Genomic DNA, 26,920 nt, shown 5'->3' with positions numbered 1-26,920 from the left:
ATAAGATCATTCATAAGCTTTTCCTTTATAAAAGTTAGGGAACCATAATCTACAACTAAAAATCTCTAAGTGTTATTTTTGTATCCAAGGGCCTCCACAATTGTCCATGTCCATAGCTTCTAGTATTTTTCCAATTACTTTCCAGCTTATATGGTTTATATACATTCCTCCAATTCTGCTTGCCCATAAAATTCCCCTCTAATTTGGATGTACTTTTTTCTCTATTTGAATACCATCTATCCAAGTCCAGTTCATGACCCAAACTCTTCTTCCTTGAATTTTTAAGCTTTCTCATACCACCCATACAACCCACAATGAGTTTCTCTATCCTGAAGAATTACAGGGAACCTAATCTTTAATATATACTATATACTGCCTTGCTTATATTGTAAATTACCTTTTCATGGGTAGAAATATGTCAACTAGATTACACATTTTTATTTAACATGCTCATGAGGCTTACAATGAAATGGTCAGTATTCTAAGAGCTTTTCAATATTAACTCATTCAATGTCATAGTACGCTGAGTTAGATATAATTATCCAAATATTACAGATGTCGGAACTTAAGACACAGGAAGGGTATCTTGCCCAAGGTCACATAGGAAGTGACAGAGTAGGATTTGAAATCCAGGTAGGCTGGCTCCAGACACGACTCATAACCACTACGCTAGCATATCTTCCACACTGAGATCTGAGATAATACTTCTCTTATGGAAAAGGCAGAAGCCAGGGCTGACACACAAATACAACAGACATACAAATACTGTTATTACAGATAAACATATCTACAATGTACCTGGATAAATCGATGAAGGTAAAACTCAATTTATGAAGAGATGTGCTTCTAAAAGTTTCCTTGTAAATGTAATTATTTTATTTTGTATTTTTTAACTTTTTTTAAACATTTTTATTTATTTTTGAGACAGAGAGAGATGGAGCACCAGCAGGGGAGGGGCAGAGACAGAGGAGGAGACACAGAATCTGAAGTAGGCTCCAGGCTCTGAGCTGTCAGCACAGAGCCTGATGCGGGGCTCAAACCCACGAACCGTGAGATCATGACCTGAGCCAAAGTCACTGCTTAACTGACTGAGCCACCCAGGTGCCCCAAATCTAATTAACTCAAATATCTACTATATTATCCAAGGATCCTCACTAAATATTTTTTTTCTCCTTCATAATGAACTACTTAAATCCCACTATATGGAAAATTCCTCGTGTAATATAAATTGTCCCATCCCATTTTATATATATTCTAAGTTTGTAATATGGTACAGACATTTTCTTAAAGAACAAATATCATCTGTTTTAAAAGCAAATACAATTAGATTGGAAAATAAAGGTGAAAGATTTTACATAATATCAAGATGGAATAGCAAAAAATTAAAAGGCTGACATTTGTCTTATCTTTTTTAACCACCTCTATGAGGCATACTTAATTTGGGCAGACCACTCAGATGCCACTTGTAGTTATACTTAATCTAGGGCAGCGGTTCTTAATTCTGTTACATGAATGTGTAAGGGAGAAATATGATCACGGGACTTCTTTGAGAATCTGATGAGAGCTATGAACTGATTTACTCCCAAGAAAACCGCTCACATACACATACCAAAAAACAATTTCACACACTTAACCCAAGGGATTTCTAAATCCCTGGCAACATCTCAGTGAAGAATCCCCAGTCTAGAAAGGGGAAGGGAAAGTGGCATTACAGTATCAATTCAAAAGGTTCTAGAAATATAGGAAGAAAATAAATAGTACATATATACTGTGTGCCAAACACTAAGCTGGGCTTTCTCATTTACTCTTTGTAACAACCGTGGGAAGTAGCTATTTTACAGCCATTTTACAGTTGTGAACCCGAGATTTAAAGAAATACAGTGACTCACTCAAGGTCAGACAACTCATTTGGGTACTGCAGTGGGTAGAAGCCTGTCTGACTCCACAGTACTTTTTCCATTGCACAAAGCTGTTTATTCTAGAACATACACATTCCTAACCTGGCACTCCTCCACGTGGGACACTAAGTGTTCCTGGATACCAACTCAACTCACAAAAATATTCCCAGGGTAGGCACAAAGTAATGAGGATCAGAGTAATGGTAGATGTCCCACCTTATTCCTCCAAACCCTGAGTTACGGCACCACTACTTATAATTCCAATGACCTCATCTTCCAAACTTTAGGGGTATTAAATCAACAATTTCATTACCTGAGGCACACATCCATCATTTGCACCTGATACTTATTTACCAGACATCTTATCCAAAAGCATAGTGGATATATTTTTTTTTAATCTCTATTAAAAAAAAAAAAAAAGAATTATAGGGGCACCTGGGTGGCTCAGTCGGTTAAGCGTCCGACTTCAGCCCGGGTCACGATCTCGCGGTCCGTGAGTTCGAGCCCCGTGTCGGGCTCTGGGCTGATGGCTCAGAGCCTGGAGCCTGCTTCCGATTCTGTGTCTCCCTCTCTCTGCCCTTCCCCTGTTCATGCTCTGTCTCTCTCTGTCTCAAAAATAAATAAACATTAAAAAAAAAATTTTTTTTAAAAAAGAATTATAGAAAATAATAAGAAAAATTGTATCTGTCTTTTCATAACTTAATCATTTTTTTGTATTTGTTGTTGTTATTAGCCAGATCACTTGCTGTGGTTCCTAATCGCTGGCAAAGTAATATACCTAAAGCAGCAAAGTAACTGAATTGTAGGCAAATACTTTCCTGTCTTTATTATCTTTTAAGTTCAACATACCTTCATTAGTGTGTCTGTGTGTGTGTGTGTGTGTGTGTATAAAACGAAACACTGACATTATTTTTGTTACAGTCACTAACACTGTTTCAGACTTAAGTGTTTAAAGTATCTATTACTTAATATGTAAGTACTAAAGGCATAAAAAGATTCAGGCAGATAATTTATAAAATAGTCCTCTGTAGCAAGGCAATAAAAATTAGCTATCAGAACACTAAGCTGCATTGCTACAATGGCAATCATTATCACAACATACAAATGTAACAAATTAACATGTTATGTCTTAAATTTATACAATGTTGTATGTCAAATGTATTTCAATTAAATAAAAGAAAGAAAACTAAGCTGGCTGCTTGAATACTTCATTTCTTGTCCTTAATTTCCATAAATACAAGAATCATAATCAGTTTACAGTCCAAGTGACTACTTTGAAAATAAGAGTCAAAAAGTTACTTCTCAGGAGTGGCTCAAAACACAAAACAGAAAATGGCAATCAGACATTATATATTAGGAACTTAAAACCAAAATTCAGAAAAACTATTTTAAGAAAAGAAAATCACCCACCCTCCATAACCTACATGTATCTAGTAAAATGCCAAGAGGGGGTGACATGAAGATTTCAACTATTGTTATTTTATAAAGATAACGTAGGGCGCTTGGGTGGCTCACCCCATTAAGCGTCTGACTCTGGATTTCGGCCCAGGTCAAGATCTCACTCTCATGAGATCAAGCCCCCCATAAGCCGTTGAGCATAGAGCCTGATTAAGATTCTCTCTCTCTTCCCCCCGCCCCCACCCCCGTCCCTCTCCAAAAGATAATGTAAATGAATTAACTGTTCAACACTGGTGTGGCTTCCAGAACTACTTGGAAGATGTTTCAGACATTCAAAACATTAATCTTACAAGTAAGCAAACCAAGATTCCTAGACTAGAGACTATGAAGCCAAGTGTAAAATCAACTGCTAGAATCTGAATGCCAAGTTTTGCTCAGGAGGTTAAGGTGCATGGGGGATAAAAGTAGTAGACTTCAAGTTTAAGAAAACACGTACACCATTACCATTTGTGGGACCTCAGAAATTGAATACAAAGCTTAGTTTCTTCATTTGCCAAACTATCAGGATACTATCTGCCTAGCCAACCTTACAGCACTGCTTTGCTCATCAAGTGACAGCCACCTACCCGACTACACAAGGCAGACAGGCGGAATTCGAGTTAGGATTCTAAAACGGAAAATGACTGATCGTTCAGATTATAAAAATGTTACTTTTTATATAAGGGACTGGTGGAAAGTGCCAGAAAACACTCTAAGTGCACGATCTGAAAACACCTTCAAATAAGGGGGGGAAAGGGCATACAACGAAAGAAAAGGAAGTGATCACCAAAGAGAAAAGGTAGTTACAATCAAAATGGCACAAACATTTAAGAATAAAATCAAGAAAGCTAAACAATGGTCAAAGTACCTTATTCTTTATATTCCCCAGCTATTACAATGTTTGATATTTAACATGTATGAAATAATCATTGACTTTAATTGCTTAGGTTAATCATGTAAGAGAGCTTGGGGACTCATTATATAAGATCAAGTTTCCTGAGCTAGGTAAAAGATTTTGAGTTCTTAGAGAGCTCACCTACAAGATTATGTCTTAATTATTAGTAACCTAGGAGGAGCTCTGCAAAAAAGGGAGCAGTGCTAAAACACTAAAGCATGGCCAATGTCACAATTTTCTAGAAAGAAGTTAATTTCCAGAAAAGCCAATCCCAGCCAAAACTCTAGAATGAATAAGCAAATATATATGTATATGTATAGTAATAATAAATGTATATAAAAAATAACATATATATGTGTACATATATGATTATATTAAGTATAAAATTCTAAACAATTTTAAAAGACAATGTAGTGATCTTTCAGAGACAGCATGGGTTCTCAAAATAATTCATGCCAATTGTTCAGTAAGCACTGGCTGGCTTGTTCAGTAAGCACTGACTCTTGATGTCGGGACTGTAAGTTCAAGCCCCATACTAGGTGTAGTGATTACCTAAAAATAAAATCTTAAAAAAAAAAAAAAAAACTAAACTAAAAAAAAAAAAAAAACCCTATAAGTGAGATTCTCCCACATTATAGATCAAGAGCCAGCTTACAAACGTTAGAATAACCTGCCAAGATCATAAAGGCTTATGAAGTAGGAGCCAAAATATGAAACCAAGTCTAACTTCAAAATCCTGTCCCTTTTAACCACATCATATGGCTTCCTAATGCAGAAACACAGTGTATCTTGTCTTCTGCAAGCATTTGACAAAGCATCTCATGATATCCCCTGTGGGCAAGACTGATGTAGCTAGGGCAAAAAGCTAGATTTATAATGCTGGAAGAACATTTTCATTAAAGGCTTTCTACCCACTAGTTAATAGCCCATAACAGTAAATCTCAGGCTGTTTTCTGTTTCCATTATCATTAATATGTACAACACTCCACCAGTAACTGTTTCTCACTCAAAGAGAAAGACTACGGCTCAAGCATAGTCTGAAAAAGCCCCACCCTAAGACTGCACAACTAAAGAAAAATACATCTCTGGTCACACATCACTGGACTATAATGAGACCTGCCGCAGAGCTTTGTCTCTCTTTCCCTCTGTCTCCCCTTTTCAAAGTCTTTATTAATGACCTGATGAAAACAATGAAGACATTCTTAGCAAATCTTCAGGTGACAAAGCTAAAATGAGTAGTTAACCCAGACAGTAGGGAACATAACCTTCTTTTTCTTTGCATGCCCAGAACCCAACCAAGTATCTGACCCACAGGAGCTCAATGTTTCTTGAACTTAAAATCAAACTTTAGAAGGACATTAACAGGCTTTAACCACTGGAGTAAATTTATCAAAGCCTATTTTAATGGTTCAAATACCTTAGGGACCCCCCCCCAAAAAAAAAGCTATAAAAGAAAAAAGATTTTGAGGGATGTAATGCCTTTTTGGGGAGGGGGATTAAGACAGCAAGCCCAATATTAATAAATGTAGCAGCTGTCCACAAGCACATAGAATCTTTTCTATTTCAGTGTTGGAAAAGGATTCTCAATAGGGAAGGTGATAGCCTGTACTTTACTAAATTCAAAGCACACTTGGAATCTTTTCTACAGCTCAAAGAATTACATTTTAAGGAAAGAGGACAATGATTAAATAGTGAAATGGTTTAGAAAGATGTCATAAGAGATTCCTTTAAAGGAACCAGAGCTGTTTACCCAAAAGATAAGACCAAGGGATATGACAGCTGTCCTCAACTATCAGAAGGGATATCTTATGTGATCAAGATTCAGAGGACAGAACTGGAAACTACAAGGAAAACAGATTTTGGCTTTATACACAGAAAAATTTATTGAAAATTAAAACTGTCCAAAAATGAAATGGGCCATCTTAGGACATAGTAAGTTTCCCACTTTCTGTACCAGTTCACCTCACCTCCAAGATGGTCAGACAAGAGTGAACAATCACTTGACTGAAATATTAAACAAAAGACTGAAACAGTGAACCATAAACTACCTTAGGTTTCCTTGGTCTCATAACTGTTTGAACATGATTGTAAGATAGTGTACCTTGCAAAACACAAAGTATGTCAAAAGATAGGTAGTAGGTAGTTCTGTTGAGAAAAAAAGAGGGACTCTTCCTCTGTTGTCTTCTGATGTTCTGATGCATGATTTCCTCTCCATTTAGAAATTAAAATTATACATGGTTGTTATTTAATAGGTCACAATTCTCTAAAAAAATTAAAATGAGAGGAACTGATATGTAAGAGAAAGAGATTAAATACTGCTTCCATACATTGGTATGCAACAAAATCCTCAATTCTACAATATAATCCAGACATTGTTTATGATAAGAGTTATATAAATACTAAAATCAGGACTGCTATGTTTTTGATACTGAAAATCTACCATAAACTTCATCCTTTATATATCCAGTATAGTTGAAGTGGTCTCTAATATTTAAAAACCTTTAGGCTGCTTTTAGCTTCAAGGATGTTTTTGAAATGCATAATGAAGGTGCGATTTTTGGGTTGAAGGACTAAATTATCTTAAAGGGGGAGGCTCAATTATAATGATTTCCTCTTTTATGTAAGATTTGTAGCACAAAGATAACCACTAAAGGGGTGATTTACCAATATCCGGAGGCAGTGTGACTTACTTGCTCAAAATCCGAAGTCAGACCTGGGTTCAAATTTCAGCTTGGGTACCGTGCGTGACTTATGGCAAAATGACAGCCAGCAAATTATTCAACTTAACCAAGCCTGTTTCTTTGCCTGCAAAATGGGGCTAATAAAACTATCTACCACCTCAAAGGCTATAATAAAAATTAAATGACAGAAGAAAAGTACAGTACTCGGTACAGTAAGAATTCATTAAATGTTAACTATTGTTATTACTTTACCTAAATGAATTCCTAAGTTCCAAATAATCATAGGTATTTATCCTACAAATTCCCTTGATTTCACTAGCAACACTCAACAATAACAACTACTAAAATTGTGTAAGTGCTCTTGTACAAGGATGCAAAGAAAAAAAAAAAGGAGTTTCCTGACATTCACTTTTTCAGATATTGTGCTTTACGTAAGAGGAGTAAAAACAGGAGTAAAAATAGAACATGGAATCATCAGAGCATCCTTGTGAATTCTAGACTCAGTAGTTTAATAATAGCATCAAATATCAAATGTCACAACAATTAGGAGATTGTTCTATTAAATAGTGTCAATGTTCTTACACACTACACAATCACTAATGAAAGTCTATTGTGCAATTTGGGCCAGTAGTAAAGATGGAGAGCTTACAACAGACCAAGTCCTAAGTGATTTTACGTATACTTGTCTTGACAACCTTATGAGCTAGGTATTATTATTATGGCCATTTTAACAGACGAAGAAACTTCGGCTCAAACAGGTTAATTAACATGCCCAAGAACATACTAAATAGATAACAGATCACAGATAAATAGATGGAGGTGGAATATGAACCTGGACAATCAGGCTCAAAAGTACACTCGATTTATGGGGCGCCTGGGTGGCTCAGTCAGTTAAGCATCTGACTTCAGCTCAGGCAGGAACTCACCGCTTGTGAGTTCCAGCCCCGCCTCAGGCTCTGTGCCGACAGCTCAGAGCCTGGAACTTGTTTGCGATTCTGTGTTTCCCTCTCTCTTCCCCCTCACACTCTGTCTCTTTCTTTCAAAAATAAATAAACATAAGGGGAAAAAAAAGTACACTCGATTTTACTACCTGTAACTAAATGGAGAAAGTTAGATTAGTTGGATATTTTTTTCTAACACGTGCAAACTGATTTCTTTGGAAGAGGGAGGAGGCTATAACTGCCTCAAAGGGCTGGCTTCACTCCCAATCTATGATTACATTTTAACACTTTTCCTACCAACCTTAAGGTAACTGCAGAAGAAAGCCGGCCCTATGCTACAAGCAAAGAAAGTAAGTAGCAGCAGCAACGAAGCTGTTAGTTTGGGGACCAACTGTTGGCTAGTATTCACATGACGTTTCCCAGTGCATGTGGGTCGACCGACCTCACAGTATGACTGCCCCTTAAGTCAGACCCATGCAGGCAGCAAGGAAACTGCGTAACCCACGCCCGCAAGCGGTCATTTCAAAAACCCTCCAAAGATGACTCTTTCGCCAATCAGCAGGTTACTCGAAGCCAGGACAAAATGGAACTTGCGTAAACACTTAGTCATCAGTAAGCGCTGAAGTTACAAAGCACCTAGGTTCGCAAAATAAAATCCGCAGCTAAGTTCCTAATTCCGAAAGAAAGAAAAAGGGCAGACAGTCAGTGACTGTAGGGTGAAGGCACCTAGGGCACAAGCGGAAGTGAATCAAAGGGGAAAACTAGCCAAGCGATGGGGACTCCACAATATGCGCAGCCACACGGGGGACTTTTCAGGGCCCTTCCACTCCCTTCCCAACAGCCTGTCCTTAACGTCTACAGGATGCCCCGACCCCGCGTGTCCCTAGGACGCATTCAGAAAAGCATTCCGAAACGAAGACGACGGTGACAGGCCTGAGATCTGTAAGCCCAGATCCAGGAGACCATGGCAGCAAAGTCCTCACAGCCCCGGAGGGGTAGGGGCCCCAAGGCTCCACCTTCCGCTCCCTGGGGCCCGCACCTGCAGAGTGGTGATGTGCTTGTCGTTGAACTTGTTCTCGCAGTAGCGCAGCACCAGCGACGTCTTCCCCACGCAGCCTTCGCCCAGCAGCACCACCTTGAATGAGTAGGCTCTGCCCGCCGCCGCCCCTCCGCTGCCGGCCGCAGCCATCCCGTTTCCCCGCCGCCCGAGCCCTAGAGCTGCGCCGAGCTCCCCGCAGCCGCCGCAGCGCCTTCACAGCCGCGGCCGGCGCAGGCCCCTCCGCACCGACCCGTCAACCCGGGGCGCCGTCTCCACTCTCGCCTCCGGCGAAGCCTGGAAGGGCCGAGGGAAGTCCGAGAATGAAGGGCCCCCCAGCCACCACGTCAGGCACCCGAGGAAAGGCGAAGAGCACTCCCTCTCCGCCTCCCTCTAATGGCGTCTCCTTCCTCCTACGTCACACTTCGGGTCACGTGACCGTGGCGGCCGCGGGCGGCCCCTGGGACTCGGCCCAGGAAAACGTGCCTGGACGTGGGTGGGGTTTCTGGAGCCTCTTCCCGGGGTGGAATTGGCTGTGACTGGCTCCGCGCAGTCTCCGGTTGAGTTAGGTTGTCTGCGGGTCACCACCACTCCGCAGTTGGTGGAAGTCTGCGGGATTAAGGGATAGATGACTTGAAGGAAGCCCAGCTCTGCTGGAATGTGGAAAGGCAGAACGTTATCGTTCGTGCCCAGGGAATGTTCACCAGGCTGATGACCCCTCACACCGGGGTCGCTGTAAGCCAAATCTACCAAGGTGCCCTTCAATCTCTTGACACTCTTGGTGGGATTCCAAATCATAGCTGTTGAACTTCTTTCAGTTCCGCAGACCGTCAGGGCTCCTCATTTTTCAGGTCTCAGTTTAAACCGAAAAGGCTCGCCTCACCGCCCATTCTTGTCCCTTTGTCCATCCCTCTCCTTCTCCCCGGCCCCCACCCCTAATTAGGTATTTCATGACACCGGTGTACATACCTTCTTTAGCAACACTTCACGGAAATTACTTCGCTGAGTATTTGTCTCTCAGTAGGCTGTAGATTTGTTAAGGGCAAGAACTGTGTAAGACTGGCCCACCTTTGAATTTCTAACTCCTGTTCCAAGCACATAATAGGAATTCTAGAGATACTTGGGGATGAATGAATGATACATCTTAAGCCAGTATGTCTTGGCTCCCCAGTTTTTCTGTCTTCCATGAAGCTTCTGACATTCCATATTGATTCCACCTTGAGAGAACTGACTTTTTGGATGATTGCTTATCTTTCCTGATCTGCCTCCCTCCTCTTTTATGAAACACACTCTTCTAAGAAACCACACAGGTGTTCTGAAATGTGGCAACTAGAAATCTAGTGTCACTCAAGCAAACATATTCTTTTTCATTAGACTCCTTTTCCACTTCAAACCTGATAGTCCATTCATTCAACAAATATTTGAAGGTGCCTACCATGTGCCAGGCACTGTACTGAACATGATACAACATCTCTATCATCAGGAGCTTACATTTTAGGGGTGTCTGGCTGTCTCAGTCTGTTGAGAATTCATCTCTTGATCTCAGGGTTCTGGGTTCAAGCCCCAAGTTGGGTGTAGAGATTGCTTAAAAAGAAAATCTTTTTTTTTTTTTTTTAAAGCTTACATTTTAGCAGAAGACAAAAACAGTCAATTACATAATGAATGCTGTCATCTTGATAAAGCAGTTCAGAGTATCCTGCAAAGGTATATCGGGACTCAACCCATTTTGCATTCTAGAGTAATGCATGCATTTGGTTAGGAGTAATCTAGGCCAGAAGGGAGGATAGCTTTGCAAGTAGAGAGAACAGTATGTCCAACAGCGTTGACGTAGGAAGGAGCATCTAAAGTTCAGCAACTGAAAATGTGGTAAGAATGCAGAGAGGAAAAGAGCTCCAGATGAGACCTGTAAGGAAGCCAGGGGCCAATACTGAAAGAGCCTTTCGGCAATGAAGGATTTTAATCAAGGGGCTGACATAATCAGATTTAATTTAAAAAAAAATCACTCTGCCTATAATTTGAAAAATGGATTGGAAAGGATAACACTATAATCTGATGTGCTCTCTTCTGGGGGCTAGAACTGTGTCTTTCACATTTTTTAAATCTTCAGAGCTTGGAATGTAGTGCCCAAGTGCCCTTGGAATGTAATAAATAACATTTATTAATTACAACAAGTGAACACATAAATCTAAGCCTATAAAATACTAGGTTTGAGAAATGCTCTTGGACATATGGGGCTTTGTTAAACAGAATTGTCAAAGCATTTGCCATTTTAAGCATCTAGTACTAGTAATTAACAATAGAAAGAGGGGCACCTGGCGGGCTCAGTTGGAAGAGCATGGAACTCTTGACCTCAGTGTCATGAGTTCAAGCCCCATGTTGGGTATAGAGATTACTTAAATAAAAAAAACTTAAAAAACAAAAGGACAATAGAAAGAAAAATTGTTCTCTCCTGTGAACTTGCTATAGACTAAACCCATTTGTTCCTCCATTTGCTCATTCAACAATCTTTGCAGAGTGTCATGCAAGATGTCTCTGCCTTCATGGGGCTTGATCGTATTTTAGTGTGGGAGGCAACACAGTTACAAGTAATGTGTAGTGGCCATGTTTGATGCCAACCTGGCATCCATACCTCCTTCTGCTTTCAATCAGAATCTGGTCCTTGCTCAGGTATCCTCTCTTCTTGTGCAGCCCATATGCCCCTACCTTTTAGCTGGCTTTCTTCCCATTTTCCTGTGGTTCTTTCCAGCTTTCAGAGGCGACTATTCATGCATCTGAAGCAACAGTTCAGAGGCTTCGCAAAGGCGAACAAAACTGAGCTGTAATTGTAAGCACCGGCCACAATGGGGCACAAGCAGCTCAATGAAATTTACCAAGTTGGCTAGAGCACACCCAAGACTAACTCAGAAATGCCTCAACATGAAAAAGAAAGAAACCATTGGGAGATTTTCTTCTGAGTTATAGAAAACGAGAATATTCCAAGAGACATGTAGTCTAGGAGAAGGGAGGAAGGGACAGTTTCCAAGGTGTTTATCCCTAAGGTGACAATATTAATTAAAAGTGTCTCAAAAAAAAAGTGTCTTGAGATATATATTTTTGTCAGAGAAGGAATTTAAGGGGCGCCTTGGTGGCTCAATCAGTTGAGCATCCGACTCTTGTTTTAGGCTCAGGTCATGATCCCAGGATCGTGATATTCATTCTCTCTCCCCACCCCCACCCCCCACCCTGCCACTCTCCCCCTTTTGTGTGCAGTCCCTCTCTCTAAAATAAAAATTAAAAAAAAAAAAAGAACAAGAACAAGAAGGAATCTAAGCCAAACTTCGAGATTCTTACAACTTACCAATTTCCACTAAAAACATACACTCTCAATAGTTAAAAAGGTAGGACAAGAAGCCACTTTGTTTACTTGTGATGTGTATTTTATTTTATTTTATGTTTATTTATTTGAGAGAGAGAGAGCAAGGGAAGGGCAGAAGGAGAGGGGGACAGAGGATCTGAAGCAGACTTTATGCTGACAGTGGGAAGCCCAATGTGGAACTCAAACTCACAAACCAGAGAGATCATGACCTGAGCCGAAGTTGGATGATTAACTGACTGAGCCATCCAGGCTCCTTTGATGTTTATTTTATATTTACATTTATAAATTGTATTTTGAGATAACCAGAACATGAAGTTGTATCAGATGAAAGTGTTTGTTTGGCATGATTGGCAATAGAATTGTGTACCAGCAATTTCTAAATTACTGAAAAGGTTCAGTTCAGAATGTTAGCAGTCTTGTTGAGTCAGGCCTGTATGCTTACTTCTTAAAACTAAATATCAGTAGTTATATAGAGCTGGAATTCTAAAGAGACTTGTCCACTTCAACTAGGCCTGAATGACTATACTTTTCCATTTTCTTGAGTAATAAATCAGTATAGTGATGGAAAAGTCTCTTACCAGAGAAACTGTTTTGCCCTGGTGAAATAATTTGAGTGCTCTTATGAGAGATTTGTGATTTTGGAGAGCTTTCCAATGGCCATGGATGCTCTAATGGGAAGTTTGTAAGTATATATATACTGAGGATTATAACATTCAGTCCCACTTGCTTGAGTGTTTTCTCCTATTGGCTACTCACTCCTGCTTGGTAAGTTCTCATTTAAAATCTTGCCATTCCTCTATGCCACTTTCTAAGTACTTCCTAGCATATATCATTAAATATTACAATTACCTATTTATTTATCAGTATTACAGCCATAAACCCTATGGTAGTAAAGATCTGTCTGCCTTGCTCACCATTCATTATACCCTGTGTCCAGAATAATGCCTAGAACATGGGAGATGTGAAATAAATGAACAACCCTCCACAAATACCAGCTCTCTTATGCCTTCGTTTTCAATAAATCTTTTTTTTTTCTTTTGTACAAACCTCCAATTCTTTGAGCCTCCATCTGCTGCTGACTCCCCAACCCTATTTGCGTATGTGTCCCTCCCTTGAATCATTTAGACTAAATTCCAGGTTGTGTGTAAACCCCATGAGGCTGAACCAAGAACAGCTACTGAGGAAAGAACATTTACAGAGGAGCTATAATGCAGAAAATTCACCCCCATCCCCAGTCCATCTATCAGCCCTCTCTTGGTCTCTCCATCCCCCCTACTTCTAACTCCCTCATACCCTTGCCTTCCCTCATCACCAGGCTTGGCCTCCATATTGAGCAACTAAACTCTTCTTTTACCAACATGCTTTATTGTCTTATATCCTTATATTCCTACTGCATCATCACAGAACACCACCTTTCAAGTAAACTGGAAAAATTCTCTGAGCCACCTGGATTTTGTGCATCAATACAAATTCATAGTCATTAATTTCATTCTCAGGGCTACCTATCAGTTCCTTTTCTTTTCTGGCTTCAGCTTCCTCCCATACCCTTTTATCACTATTAGGCTTTCCTCATTCTACTTCTGGTTCTAATTTGAGTTCTTCATAATATTTCCTTATTATTCTTTAGTGTCGGTACGTCTGTACTGATCTTCCTTTTATTCCTGATATTGCTTATTATGTATTCTTTTTTTTTTCTTGGTCAGGCTCACTAGAGATTTATCAATTTTATTTATGTTTTTTTCTAAGAATTGGCTTTGATTTCATTGATTTTTCTCAATTATTTTTCAGTTCTCAATTTCATTGATTTCTACTCTTTATTATTTCCTGCCTTCTGCTTGCTTGGATTTAATTTGACCTTCTTTCTCCAGTTCCTTAAGGTGGCAGCTTAGATTACTGAATTGAGATCTTTATTCTTTTTTATTACAAGTATTTATAATGGCTGTATCCACAAATTTTAACACAATGTATTTTCATTACACACACACACACACACACACACACATTTTACATTTCCCTTGAAGCTTTCTCTTCTTTGAGCAAATGCGGTTGTTGTGGAAGGCAGAATAACATCCCTCTTCTCCTTCTCCCAGCCCTTAATTACTGGAACCTGTGAATATGGTAGGTTACACAACAAAGGGGCATTGCGGTTGCAGATGGCATTAATGTTGCTAATCATTTGACCTTTAAATAGTGAGATTATGTTGGATTATCCAGGCAGGCCCAGTGTAATCACAGGGATCCTTGAAAGTGGAAGCCAGAAGCAGAAAAGGAGATGTGACAACAAAAACAAGGTTAGAGTGATGATCCAGCATTGCTAGCTTTAAAGATATGGGAAGGGTATCATGAACTGAGTATGCAGATGGCACCTGGAAGCTGGAAAAGGCAAGTGGGGTCCCATGTTGTGTCTTACCTATAGAACTGTAAGATAATAAATTTATTTTACTTTAAGCCATTAAAATTGTGGCAATGTGTTATAGCAGCAATATAAAACTAATAGTTACTTATAAATGTGTCATTTAATTTCCAAATATTTGAGGATTTGCCATATCTTTCTGTTTTGGATTTATAATTTAATTGTCATCACTTAAGAACATCCTTCGTATGTTTGTTTAAATTTGTTTTAAATTGTCTTATGGTCAAGAATCTGGTCTTAGTGAACATTCTATTTATTTGAAAGGAATGTGCATTCTGTTGATGTTGGGACAAGTTTTTTTTTTTTTTTTTTTTAATAAATGTCAATTAGGTCAAGTGAATTGATAGAATTATTCAGATCTTCTCTATCTTTATATTGATTTTCTAATACTTCTATGACAAAGTCTCCAACCCCAATTGTGGATTTGTCTATTTCTCTTTTCAGCTCTATCAGTTTTTGTTTCGTCTATTTTTGAAGCTCTGTTATTAAGTGCATATACATTTACTACTGTTAGACCTTCTTGGAGAATTGACCCTCTATTATTATGTAATACCCCTCATTATTCCTGATGTCAGTCCTTGTTTTGAAGTCTACTGTGTCTGATAGTAATATAGCTATTGCAGGAGCACCTGGCTGGCTCGAGTGGAGTGTGTGACTCTTGATCTGGGGTTGTGAGTTTAAGCCCCACATTGCATGTAGAGATTACTTAAAAATAAAATCTTTAAAAAAATATCTATATAGCTGTTGTAATTCTTTTTAAACGCTGTATTGATTATTGTTTGTATGGTATATCTTTTTCTGTCTTTCTAGTTTTAATTTATGTTTATGGGTTTCTTGTAAACAGTATACGGTTGAGTCTTGTTTTTGTTTTGTTTTGTTTAAATCTAGTCTGACAACCTCTGGTTTTTAATTGGTATTCCTGGTCTTAATTAAACCTACAACAGGTACTCTCAGTAAATGACTCTGCTGAGATCACTAAAACTAGGTCAACAGGTATATTCTTCCTCAACTTCCAACTCTCCTACCTAATAATAAAAGCTACAATTATTCAGCATTTTCTATGTACCATACTTCTATTTACTAATGTAAATATTTACTAATTTACTAATTTAATTCCATTAACATGTATTTACTAATTTAATTCCATTAACAATGCTATGAGGTGGGTACTATTAGTTTCTTTCCCAGTTTACAGAGAAGGAAAACCAAGATACAGAAAGGTTAAGTAACTTGACTAAGATCAGATTAAGAAACATTAGAGCCAAATTCCAAATGTAAACAGTATAGCTTTAGATAGTAATCTCACACTATATGGCCTCTCCATCTTTGAAGGAGTCTTCCACTTCAAATTCATTTTTAAATAAGATATCTTCATACATTATCTCCACTTTTTCAGTACTCAAACCACTCTATCTGTTTCCATAGCACTCCTCAGGTATAATTAAAAATGATCTCAATATTGCAAAATCCAGTAGACATGTCTTAGTTACCTGTTTGGCTCTCTCTACTGTATTTGACTTTATTAACCACTCCTATCTAAACTGGATTAGGAATCTCTTTTCACAATGCTCCCATAACGCCCTATATATATTCTTATTTTTGCAATTATATAATATATCGAAATTAAATGTTCAGGAGCTTGTCTACTTACTATCTCATAAGGCCCCTGACATCAGAGACTGTTTCTTATTTTTGTATGCCCAGTGCACACAAAATGCATACAATGTGCCTGGCACATTGTAGGCATTTAAAAATATTTAGTTAAATCAATGAATTAATGAAAACCATTTACTGATGAGTATATTATTTTTTGTCACTTCTATGCAAGCAAGCAAAAAAACCTCTCAAAGGCACAGATTTTGTGAGCTACATTATTTATTAAGATCGACTAGAAAGGAGATGAAGCTTGGCTGAAACGCAACCATTCTTCTCTTCCCCAGTGGAATCCCTTAGGATGCTGGGGGGGGGGGGGGGCGGGGAGAAATTAACAAGATATGTCTTCTTTATGTCCCTATAATGCCCCCCTAGTGTGGTTTTCATTAAAAAAACAACTTCCAGGGGCACCTGGGTGGCTCAGTCCGTTGAGCTTCTGACTCTCGATTTCTTCAAGTCACGATCCCAGGGCCGTGGTATCAAGCCCTGCATCGGGCTGTGCAAGGGCTCTGTGCTGACAGCCTGGGGCCTGCTTGAGATTCTCTTTCTCTCTCCCTTTGCTCCTCTCCACCACTCACACTCTCTCTTTTTCTCTAAAAAAAAAAAATTTTTTTTAAATTTCCGGGAAACTGTGGATGTGACAGCATTAATAACATCTTTACTGCTTATATACCTAAGGTATTCAATAAAATACTTAGTAGAATTAATAAGAGATTAGTAAAGCGGCTATGTATCAAAGCAATATACTAAATTCATTAGGTTTTTCAGTTTTCTGGCAACAAGCACCTAGAAATAATGAGAAAAATATTCCATGTTTTATTCATAATAATGGAAAAATATAAAATGCTTAGGAAAAATATTGATTAAATATATGAAATCTATAAAATTTTATTGGTAGGCATAATAAAAAAAAAGTTAGACCTGAAGATATGGGAAGACACACTACATTCTTGGATGCGAAGTTAGCATTAAAATAACATTTTCCCCAAATGTAATATAAATATCTTTAAGTAAGCTCTATACCCAACATGGACCCCGAGACTCCATGACCCCGAGATCAAGAGTTGTATGCTCTACCAACTGAGTCAGCCAGGAGTCCCAGTAATGTATTAATTAGTTGTTACCCCGATTGTGTTTATTATAGAATTGGATAAAATATGCCTAACATATGGGAAGTTAAATGCTATATTTTAAACTTATTCTGGCTTCTTAAATTTTTTTTAATGTTTTTATTTATTTTTGAGACAGAGAGAGACAGAGTATGAGCAGGGGAGGGGCAGAGAGAGAGAGGGAGACACAGAACTGAAGCAGGCTCCAGGCTCTGAGCTGTCAGCACAGAGCCTGATGCAGGGCTCGAACTCATGGGTGTGAGATCATGACCTGAGCTGAAGTCGGACACTCAACTGACTGAGCCACCCAGGCACCCCATAAACTTATTCTGGCTTCTTAAAATAAATTAGGAATCCTTCTAGTTTAAACAATAACTTTCTTTAAAAGGAACAGAATTACCTATTCTTTAGAAGTTGGGAATTCATCTGGTACTGGAGCCTTTTTCAAGTACTGAATTTTTTTTTTAAATCATCTTTACTATCTCTTTTATAAAGATTGTAATTTGTATACAGAGTGCACATATTTGGCAATTTATATTTTGCCAGAAAATTTTCCATTTCATCAAAGGCTTTCAGATTTGTTGTTATAGAATTGCTAGTCGTGTATTCTCATAATCCTTTTAATCTCTGCTGAATATGTTGTATGTCTTCTTTCTCATGTCCAATTGTGTCTATTTTTGCTCTCTCTCACTTAATCAGACCCATGAGCTTATTTGTTTTTTTCTTAATATTTTTCTAGATGAGGCGTGTGAATGATCTATTCTCTGAATTACTGCACATTTTCTTTCTTTTTTTTTTAAAGTCTATTTATTCTGAGAGAGAGAGAGAGCAGGGAAGGAGCAGAGAGAGAAGGAGATAGAATCCCAAGCAGGCTCCATGCTGTCAGTGCAGAGCCCCACACTGGGGTTCCATCTCATAAACCATGAGATCATGACCTGAGCCAAAATGAAAAGTAGGACACTTAACCAACTGAGCCACCCAGGCAGGCACCCCTGAATTACTGCACATTTTCCGTGATTGTTCTTTGGGGTGCCTGGGTGGCTCGGTTAAGCATCTGACTTCGGCTCAGGTCATGAACTAGGGTTTGTGAGTTCAAACCCTGCCTCCAGCTGCCTGCTACCAGAACAGAGCTTGTTTGAGATCCTTTGTTTCCTTCTCTCTCTGCTCCTCCCCTGCTCCCTCTCAAAAATAAATAAGCATTTAAAAAAAAGAAAAGGACTGTTCCTTCATTTGATGGGGCTAATTACATCATAGCTAAGTTAAAAATCTTGCCTTTTCCCATTGTAAAGATCCTATTCTACTGCCTTGAAGCTTCTGGAGTTAACAGTAAGTTCAATGCAAATGTGGTTCTTTTTTTCCTTTTCAGCAATTTGTTCTTTCTAAATGGTAGCAAATAATATTTTCTCTTTATTCATAGAGTTCAGGAATTTTTATCAGGTTGTGTATGTATATTTTCTTATCAATTCAGTCTACCCTGAATTCTGGGAGCCTTTTTAATTTACAAAATCAGATCTTTCAGCTCTCTTGAATGCTTCTTTTTGTCTGTCTAGAGTGCCTGTTGTTTATATGTTAGGTCTTTTGCCTTTCTGCTCTTAGTTGCTTGTTTGCCCTCTTGATTTCCATGTCTGCTTTTCCTTTGCACTTTGAGAGCATTCTTACACTTTACTTTCTAGGCCACTACAGTGACCAACCAATCTTTTTCAGTTTATCTACCAACATATTTAGTTGGAGATTTCTGTTTTATATGTTTCTAGTACTTTTTCTTTACTGCACTTGAATTTCACTAAGTAGTTTTAAAAAACAATGTGAGTTGTTCTCTTTGAAGAGATTATTTTCTGTTTATGACTCTTTTCCTGGTCTTACCTATATAGGGTGATTTTCTTCTCTTTCTTTCTCTCTCTCTCTCTCTCTCTCTCTCTCTCTTTTTTTTAATAAGCTCTATGTGCAGTGTGGGGCTTGAACTCACAACCCAGAGATCAAGAGTCATATGCTCTACCAACTGAGCCAGCTAGGTACCCCCGGGGTGCTTTTGTTTTTCTTTCTTTTTTTCTTATTAGGGATCAGGTCTTGAAGGACTTGAAGTCTAATAAGTGGTTTTTTTGGAGGACTTGAAGTCCAATAAGTAGTTATTAGACTTGTACTGATAATGCAGAAAGCAGGCAGGTTATCACTTCTCTTCTGATTCCAAAAATGGAGACCTTATGACAAAGTAGATAAGAATGAAGACTTTGGAGCCAGATTGCCTCAGTTCAAATACAGCTCTGCTGTTTACTAATGATGTGGCCTTGGGCAAGTTACTCAAACTCTGAATTTCCTTGTTTATCCAGTGGGGAAAATAATCACAGCATTCTTGTGAGAATTATAAGGGTCTACTTTTGTGAAATACTGAGAACACTTCCTGACAAGCATATTGGCTGTTTTTAAAAATTCCTTCTGAAAATGGATGAATATGTGGTGGAACAAAAACTGTTAAAACTTTGAGCTTTCTAGCTTTCCCTCCCAATTGTTCTCCTTTTGGACTACACATTTGAATCACCAAGAAGCTTGAGAAATTTTCTCGCTGTACCCCAGACTAATTAGATGAAATTTCTCAAAAGGGGAAACAAGGCAGTGGGAATTTTTAAAACTTCCCAGGGGATTCCACTCTGTAGCCAACAATGAGAGCCATTGCCTTCAACCCTACACCAAAGGCAATCCAGTGTTTGCTTCTTGAGCTACTCTTGTATTAGTCATTGTAGATATGATTTCTTCAGACAGGTTCTTTTGCTCTGCAGAGTACAGATCTTAAAGAGAAAAAGGTCTACAGAGTGAGGCTAAACGTCAGCTTCAAGGAACTTTGGAAGAACCTAGTTATTTTCCATTACACTAAGAGAGAACCCAAAGTCTGACAAGGCAAGTCTCTCTGGGGATCAAGTCCCTGTCTGCGCCTCTAGCCTCCTTACATCATTTCCCCTCTGCTCACTAGGCTCCAGCCTAGCCAGCCACCTTTGCATTTTTTTTTAATGTGTCAAGCTCTTCCTGTCTCAGGACTTTTCTTATACCTGGAATTGGCTATTCTTATACCAGGAATGCTCTCTACTCCCTACACTTTACCTGACCATTGCTTACTGTCACTTAGAAAAATATTTCGTGACCTTCCAATAAAATCAGTCCTTCTAGGGCCCACTATTCACCAACACTGAAGTTTCCTTCACAGAACCTACCACAATGTGTAATTATTTACTTGTGTGATTATTGGTGTAATGCCTGACTCCTAACTGGACTATAAGCTTTAGGTTTATTTGGTTCTACTTCTTTATCTCAATACCTTATGGTTAATACTGTGCAATATACCCAAGAGCTCATAAATAAATATTTAATAAATCAATAAATGAAAAGTGTTAGTTCTTGGGGCGCCTGGGTGGCTCAGTTGGTTGAGCGACTGACTTCAGCTCAGGTCATGATCTCACGGTTCATGAGTTCGAGCCCCACGTCGGGCTCTGTGCAGACAGCTCAGGGCCTGGAGACTGCTTTGAAATCTGTGTCTCCCTCTCCCTCTGCCCCTCCCACACTCACACCCTGTCTCTCTCTCTCTCTCTCTCTCTCAAAAACAAATAAATATTTAATAATGATAAAACAAAGTGTTAGTTCTTAATTTTGATCCATGATTAAAAGATTAAATTTTAGGGGTGCCTGGCTGGCTCAGTTGGAAGAATATGCAACTCTTGATCTTGGGGTCATGAGTTTGAGCCCCACTTGAATGTAGAGATTACTGGGGAAAAAAAAAAAGCTTGAAATTTAGTCCTGAAAGGAGTTTTTGATCATCTGTTTCAAACAGTTTGTGATTTGAATGAAGAAACTGAAGTATGTAAATGACTTGCCCAAGTATGTAAATGACTTGCCTAAAATCATTCAGCTAATTAGTGAGGGAATTAGGACTCATTCTCATTTCTTCCATTTCTAACTCTGATGAACTTTCTAGTACTAAGTGATTTGCTGCTGCAGATATAAAACAAGAAGCTCAAGAAAGTAATTTATATATATGGAATGAATGAAGATTTAATACACTCATCATTCAGAAAAATAATTTTTACTGAATGATAATATAAAGTAAGTGTTAGAAGATGTTGAAAACTGAACTGAGTGTTAGTTTTCAAATGAAAGAAGTGAATAAATAAAGACTTAGTTAAATCATTGTGAAAGGTTGTTTGCAATCCTTAGTCCAGATTAGATTACTATTTGGAATGTGTCCAGATTCTCAGAAAAGTGTGGCATCAACCAATAAAAAAGCAACCACTCATTAAACTCCTATACCTTGGCTAAGTGATTTGCATACACAAACCCCAAATAGCTCCAACTTTGCAAAGTAGATATTATTATTCACAGATGAGAAAATGAGACTCATTATCACATAGTTCACAAATGGTTAACACTGACACCACATTGGTCCCACCTGACATGTAAAGAGCTTGGAAGTCATCACTTCCAACCTCCCAACAAGAAAAAAGCTGAACAAATTGAAAATCAACAACTTTTCTCAGATCTAGCAGAGAACTGAAGTCACAGGGCAAACTGCTGCCCTAAAAACTGAGAGACAGACAAATGGATACAGAGAATCACAGTTGACAGGGAGCAGAAGCCCAGGAGCAAAAACCAGCAGCTAGAGCCAGTATCAGTGAGAAAACTTCAAACTACAACTAAAAAGATTGTTGGAAACTCATTGCCGACTCACTTGAGAGTTTAAAACACCTAAGAGGCCCAGGATTAGGAAGGCCCTTACACTTTCCTAAATTTTACCATGAAGAGCTATACCAAATTTTCGTTGTAAGGAGCAGAGAAAAATCCCTTGAGGGGCAGGAGGACAGTAATCATTTTTAGAGTGCTAAAGAGCTCTCAGTTCTCCTTCACAAAGTGGTCCTTCAAGGAAAACTGTTTTACTGAAGCCTAACTGACTGGGGTTTTCCCAAAGCCTAACCCACCTGGGGGAAGGGAAATACCCAACTCCAGCCTCCTCTAGCCTTTGACAAGGGGGAAAGGAAATAACCAACTCAAGCTCACCAGAAGATGAAGACTGAATTATAGGATTATATAACACTTCTCCCACACTTTGCCACCTCATCAAGAGGCCTTCTGAATAATAATAACTGGAGATTAAGGCTAAAAGAACTGCAAGACTCAGACTCTATTCTTAAATTCCTATTCTAGGAATACCCAAAGACAATAGGGGAGACAAAAACAAGGACCCTAGGGGAAATTTTAGTCTCCGACACCACAGCAAGCATTAAACATAGCCCAACTCCTAGCAGGTAAACATAAAAACTCACACCAAAGGCCCATACCTGGTATCTCATGTGAGCTTTCAACAAAAAATTACAAGGCATGCTAACAGGTAAAAACCAACCTTAAGAGACAGCAAGCATCAGAACCAGATTCAGACATGGCAAAGATTTTGGAATTATGAGACAAGGAATTCATTTTTTATTTTTTTAAGTTTATTTATTTTTGAGAGAAAGAGAGAGAGAGTGAATGGAGGAGGAGTAGAGACGGAGAATCCCAAGCAGGCCCTGCACTGTCAGCGGGGATTCCGACTCAGGGTTTGTACTCAGGAACTGTGAGCTCATGACCTCAGCCAAAATCAAGAGTCAGACACTTAACTGACTGACCCAGCCAGGCTCCACAAGACAAGGAATTTAAAATCAACTGATTAATATACTAAGTGCTTTAAAGAAAAAAGTGGACAATGTGGAAAATGTTGATGAGTTATATAAGCAGAGGGATGGAAATCCTAATAAAGAGTCAAAAGGAAAGGCTAGAAATAAAAAACACATAACAGAAATGAAGAACGCTTTTGAGGGACTCATCAATAGACTGGAACCTGGGTGAGGGAAGAATTAGTAAGCTTGAAGATACGTGAGGCAAAAACTGATAGAATTGCAAGGAGAAATAGATATGTCCACTATTAGAGTTTGAGACTTCAGTAACTATCAGTAATTGACAGATGCAACAAGCAAAAAATCAGGAAGGATAGAGTAGAATTGAAGAGTGCTATCAATCAACTGGATGTAATTGACATTTATAGAATACTTCATCCAACAACAGCAAAATACACATTCTTCTTAAGTTCACATGAAACATGCACCAAGATAGACCACGTTCTGAGCCATAAAACACACCTTAACAAATTTAAAAGAATAGACATCATACAAAGTTTGCCCTTAGACCACAAGGTAATTAGAAATCAATAACAAAGATAGCTCGAAAATCCCAACATATTTGGAGATCAAACAATATACTTCTAAATAATACATGAGTCAGTGAATAAGTCTCAAAAGGAATTAAAAAATATTTTAAGGAGTGCCTGGTTGGCTCAGTCAGTAGAGCATGCAAGTCTTGATCTCAGAGTCATCAGTTCAAGCCCCACGTTAGGTATAGAACTTACTTCACAATAATAAAAATAATTTTAAAAATGTTTTATAATAAGTAAAAATTGAAATACAACCTGTCCAAAGTTGTGGGTTGCAGTGAAAATAGTGTTTAGAGGGACATTTATAACATTGAAATGCATTTTTCTTTTTAAGTAGGCTTTACATCCAGTGTGGGGCCCAATGTGGGGCTTGAACTCAAGACCCTGAAACCAAGACCTGAGCGGAAATCAAGAGTCGGACATTTAACTGACTGAGCCACCCAGGAATCCCTGCAATGCATTTTAGGGGGGAAAAAAGGTCAATCGTCTGAGCTTTCAATTTAGGAAAGCTAGAAAAAGAAGAGCAAATTAAATCCAAAGCAAATTAAACCAGAGGAAAGGAAATACTAAAAATTAGAACAGAAATTAATGGATTTGAAAACAAAAACAACAGAGAAAATTAACAAAAAGTTGGTCCTTTGAAAGATCAATAAAACTGAAAAACCCCTAGTCAAGCTAACCAAGAAGAAAGGATAGAAATTAAAAAGAAAAAAAGAGGAGATACAAATTACCAATATCACAGAGGAAAGAGGTATCGTCACTACCAATCTCATGCACGCTAAAAGGATAATAAAGGAATATTATAAACAACTATTCCCACAAAGTTGATAACTTAGATAAAGTCAACCAATTCCTTGAAAGACGCAATAAACTAAAACTCACACAAAAAGAAATATTTGTCTAGGCCTATGTATTAAAGAAACTGAATTGGTAATTAATAACTTTCCAAGACAGAAAGCACCAAACCCAGATGGTTTCACTGGTGAATTTATCAACCAATTAAGGAACAAATTTAAGGAACCAGTTCTCTACAATGATGTAAAAAGTAGAAGCAAAGGGAACACCTCCTAACCTACTCTATAAGGCCAACATTACTTAATACCAAATCAGAGACATTATCAAGAAAGGAAAACTATGGACTGATGTCTTTCATGAGCATAGTTTCTGTGGGTCAGGAATTCAGGAGCATCTTAGCTGGGTGGTTCTGGCTTAGAAACCCTCATGAAGCGGCAGTCAAGAATTTGGCCAAGTAGAAGACTTGACAGGAGGATTTATATCACATGGTGCTGGTTGTTGACAGAAGGCCTCAGTTTCTCCCCATGTGGGCCTCTCCACTGGTTGGTTAACTGTTTTCCTGACATGGAGGCTGGCTTTCCCCAGAATGAATGATCCAAAAGAAAGCAAGGTAGAAGCTGTAATGTCTTTTATGACCTCGCTTCAGAAGTCATATACATCATTTCCTCAATATCCTATTGGTTGCACAGACTAGCTCTCTTCAGTATGGAAAGAGACTAAACCAAGAGCCATCTTAGAGGTTGTTTATGACAACATACAATGGAATCCTTTTAGCAATGAGAAGAAATCACTAACACATACAACCATTTAGATGAAGCTCAGATATTATAATGAAAAAAAATGCCAGACACTAAAGAGTATGTACTGTACTCTATTTATATGATGTTCTAGAACAGACAAAACTAATCTATAGTTATTACCTCTGGGAAGGGGAGTGATTGACAGGAAATAACCAAGGGAATTTCTAGGGTGATAGAAATGTTCTGTATCTTGATAGGGTGTGCCTCACATGGGCGTATCATTTGTCAGAGTTGTACATTAAAAATACTTGTGTATTTCAATGTAGAAACATTTACCTCAAAAAATAGTCCCATAAGAAAATCAAGTGAGAATTGGGAATGAGTATACATGAATGTAGTATACATGGAACAAGAATGGCAGAATATTAATTATCGAAGCTGAGTGATAGATATTTCAGGGCTCATTATATTATTCTGTCTACTTTGTATGTGTTTCATCGTTACAAAATAAGTTTAAAAACTAAAGCCAAACTGTTTTGTGTAAAAGTTTATATTTCCTTTTGTTCTAAAATGCGAATTAAAGGGGCGCCTGGGTAGCTCAGTTGGTTAGACATCTGACTTTGGCTCAGGTCATGATCTCATGGCTTGTGAGTTTGAGCCCCGCGCCGGGCTCTGTGCTGACAGCTCAGAGCCTGGAGCCTGCTTCAGATTCTGTGTCTCCCTCTGTCTCTGCTCCTGCCCTGCTCATGCGCGTGCTCTCTCTCAAAAATGAATAAACATTTAACATAAAAATATATTTAAAAAATAAAAATAAATAAAATGCTAATTATAAGAGCATTTGTATCTTGTGAAGGCTGCATTTTGAATTGCATACCGACAAAGTCAGAGCACCTTAGTAACCCTGATTACAATTAGGTCACAAAAATCTGGTGGTGGAAGATGGGTAGTGAGAAAATCTTCCAGGAGCACATTTTTACCTGCTTTGTTAATTATGTAAAAATTGGTGAAACTCATTAAGCTCTTAGGGGAAGTAGGCCAGCAAACATGACATAAAGATAGCTAAGACCATGCTTCCTTTTCTCTTTTTTTAAGTTTTAAAAAATGTTTATTTATTTTTGAGACAGAGAGACAGAGCATGAACGGGGGAGGGTCAGAAAGAGAGGGAGACACAGAATCTGAAGCAGGTTTCAGGCTTTGAGCTGTCAGTACAGAGCCTGACATGGGGCTCGAACTCACGGACCATGAGGTCATGACCTGAGCTGAAGTCAGATGCTTAACCGACCGAACCACCCAGGTGCCCCAAGACCATGCTTCGTTTTAAGCCAATTTTTTCCCTTCTTCCACCCAAGGGAGACTGAGCAGGGACAATGGTGATCTCAACATTTAGAGAGCACCTACTACTTGTAATATTTCCTGTTTCTTTCCTCAAAGGCTTTAAGCGTATTTGGCTGTGGGTATGGGGATATGAATTAAGTGGAAGAGTACAGGAATTTGTCAAGTGGACACAGAGATCATTTTACCATACTCCTATCACTTGAGGATCTAATTTTTAACATGAAAGTACATACGTCTACTTACAGATGCCAGTGAACTTCTGCCAGAACCCTCAAGTATGGAATAATGTGGAGATATGGGAAAGCATAGGATATATTCTAGGACTAGGAATAGTCTAGATGGCCTAGATACATGAAGGCCATGTTTGTAGGGGAATAACTATTGATAAGGCCAAAGAGCCTAGGGATCC

At 38.6% G+C, this 26,920-nt stretch overlaps 1 protein-coding gene across 2 annotated transcripts in view; it reads right to left on the bottom strand.

The window, feature by feature from the left end:
- The window catches only part of RAB21 (RAB21, member RAS oncogene family), a 41,054-nt gene extending 31,742 nt beyond the window's left edge, over positions 1-9,312 (bottom strand). Inside the window, exon 1 of one of the 2 annotated variants that reach the window (XM_042992756.1) lies at positions 8,892-9,312. In XM_042992756.1, coding sequence (XP_042848690.1) covers positions 8,892-9,041 — 150 coding nt within the window. In that variant the 5' untranslated portion in view covers positions 9,042-9,312. The remainder of the gene's footprint in view (positions 1-8,891) is intronic. The other variant, XM_015537565.2, reaches the window with a different exon arrangement.
- Between the last annotated feature and the right edge of the window lie 17,608 nt (positions 9,313-26,920).

The sequence above is a fragment of the Panthera tigris genome, chromosome B4 (genome assembly GCF_018350195.1).
Source record: "Panthera tigris isolate Pti1 chromosome B4, P.tigris_Pti1_mat1.1, whole genome shotgun sequence".
NCBI classification, from domain to species: Eukaryota; Metazoa; Chordata; class Mammalia; order Carnivora; family Felidae; genus Panthera; species Panthera tigris.
This window is presented reverse-complemented; position numbering and strand designations above follow the sequence as displayed.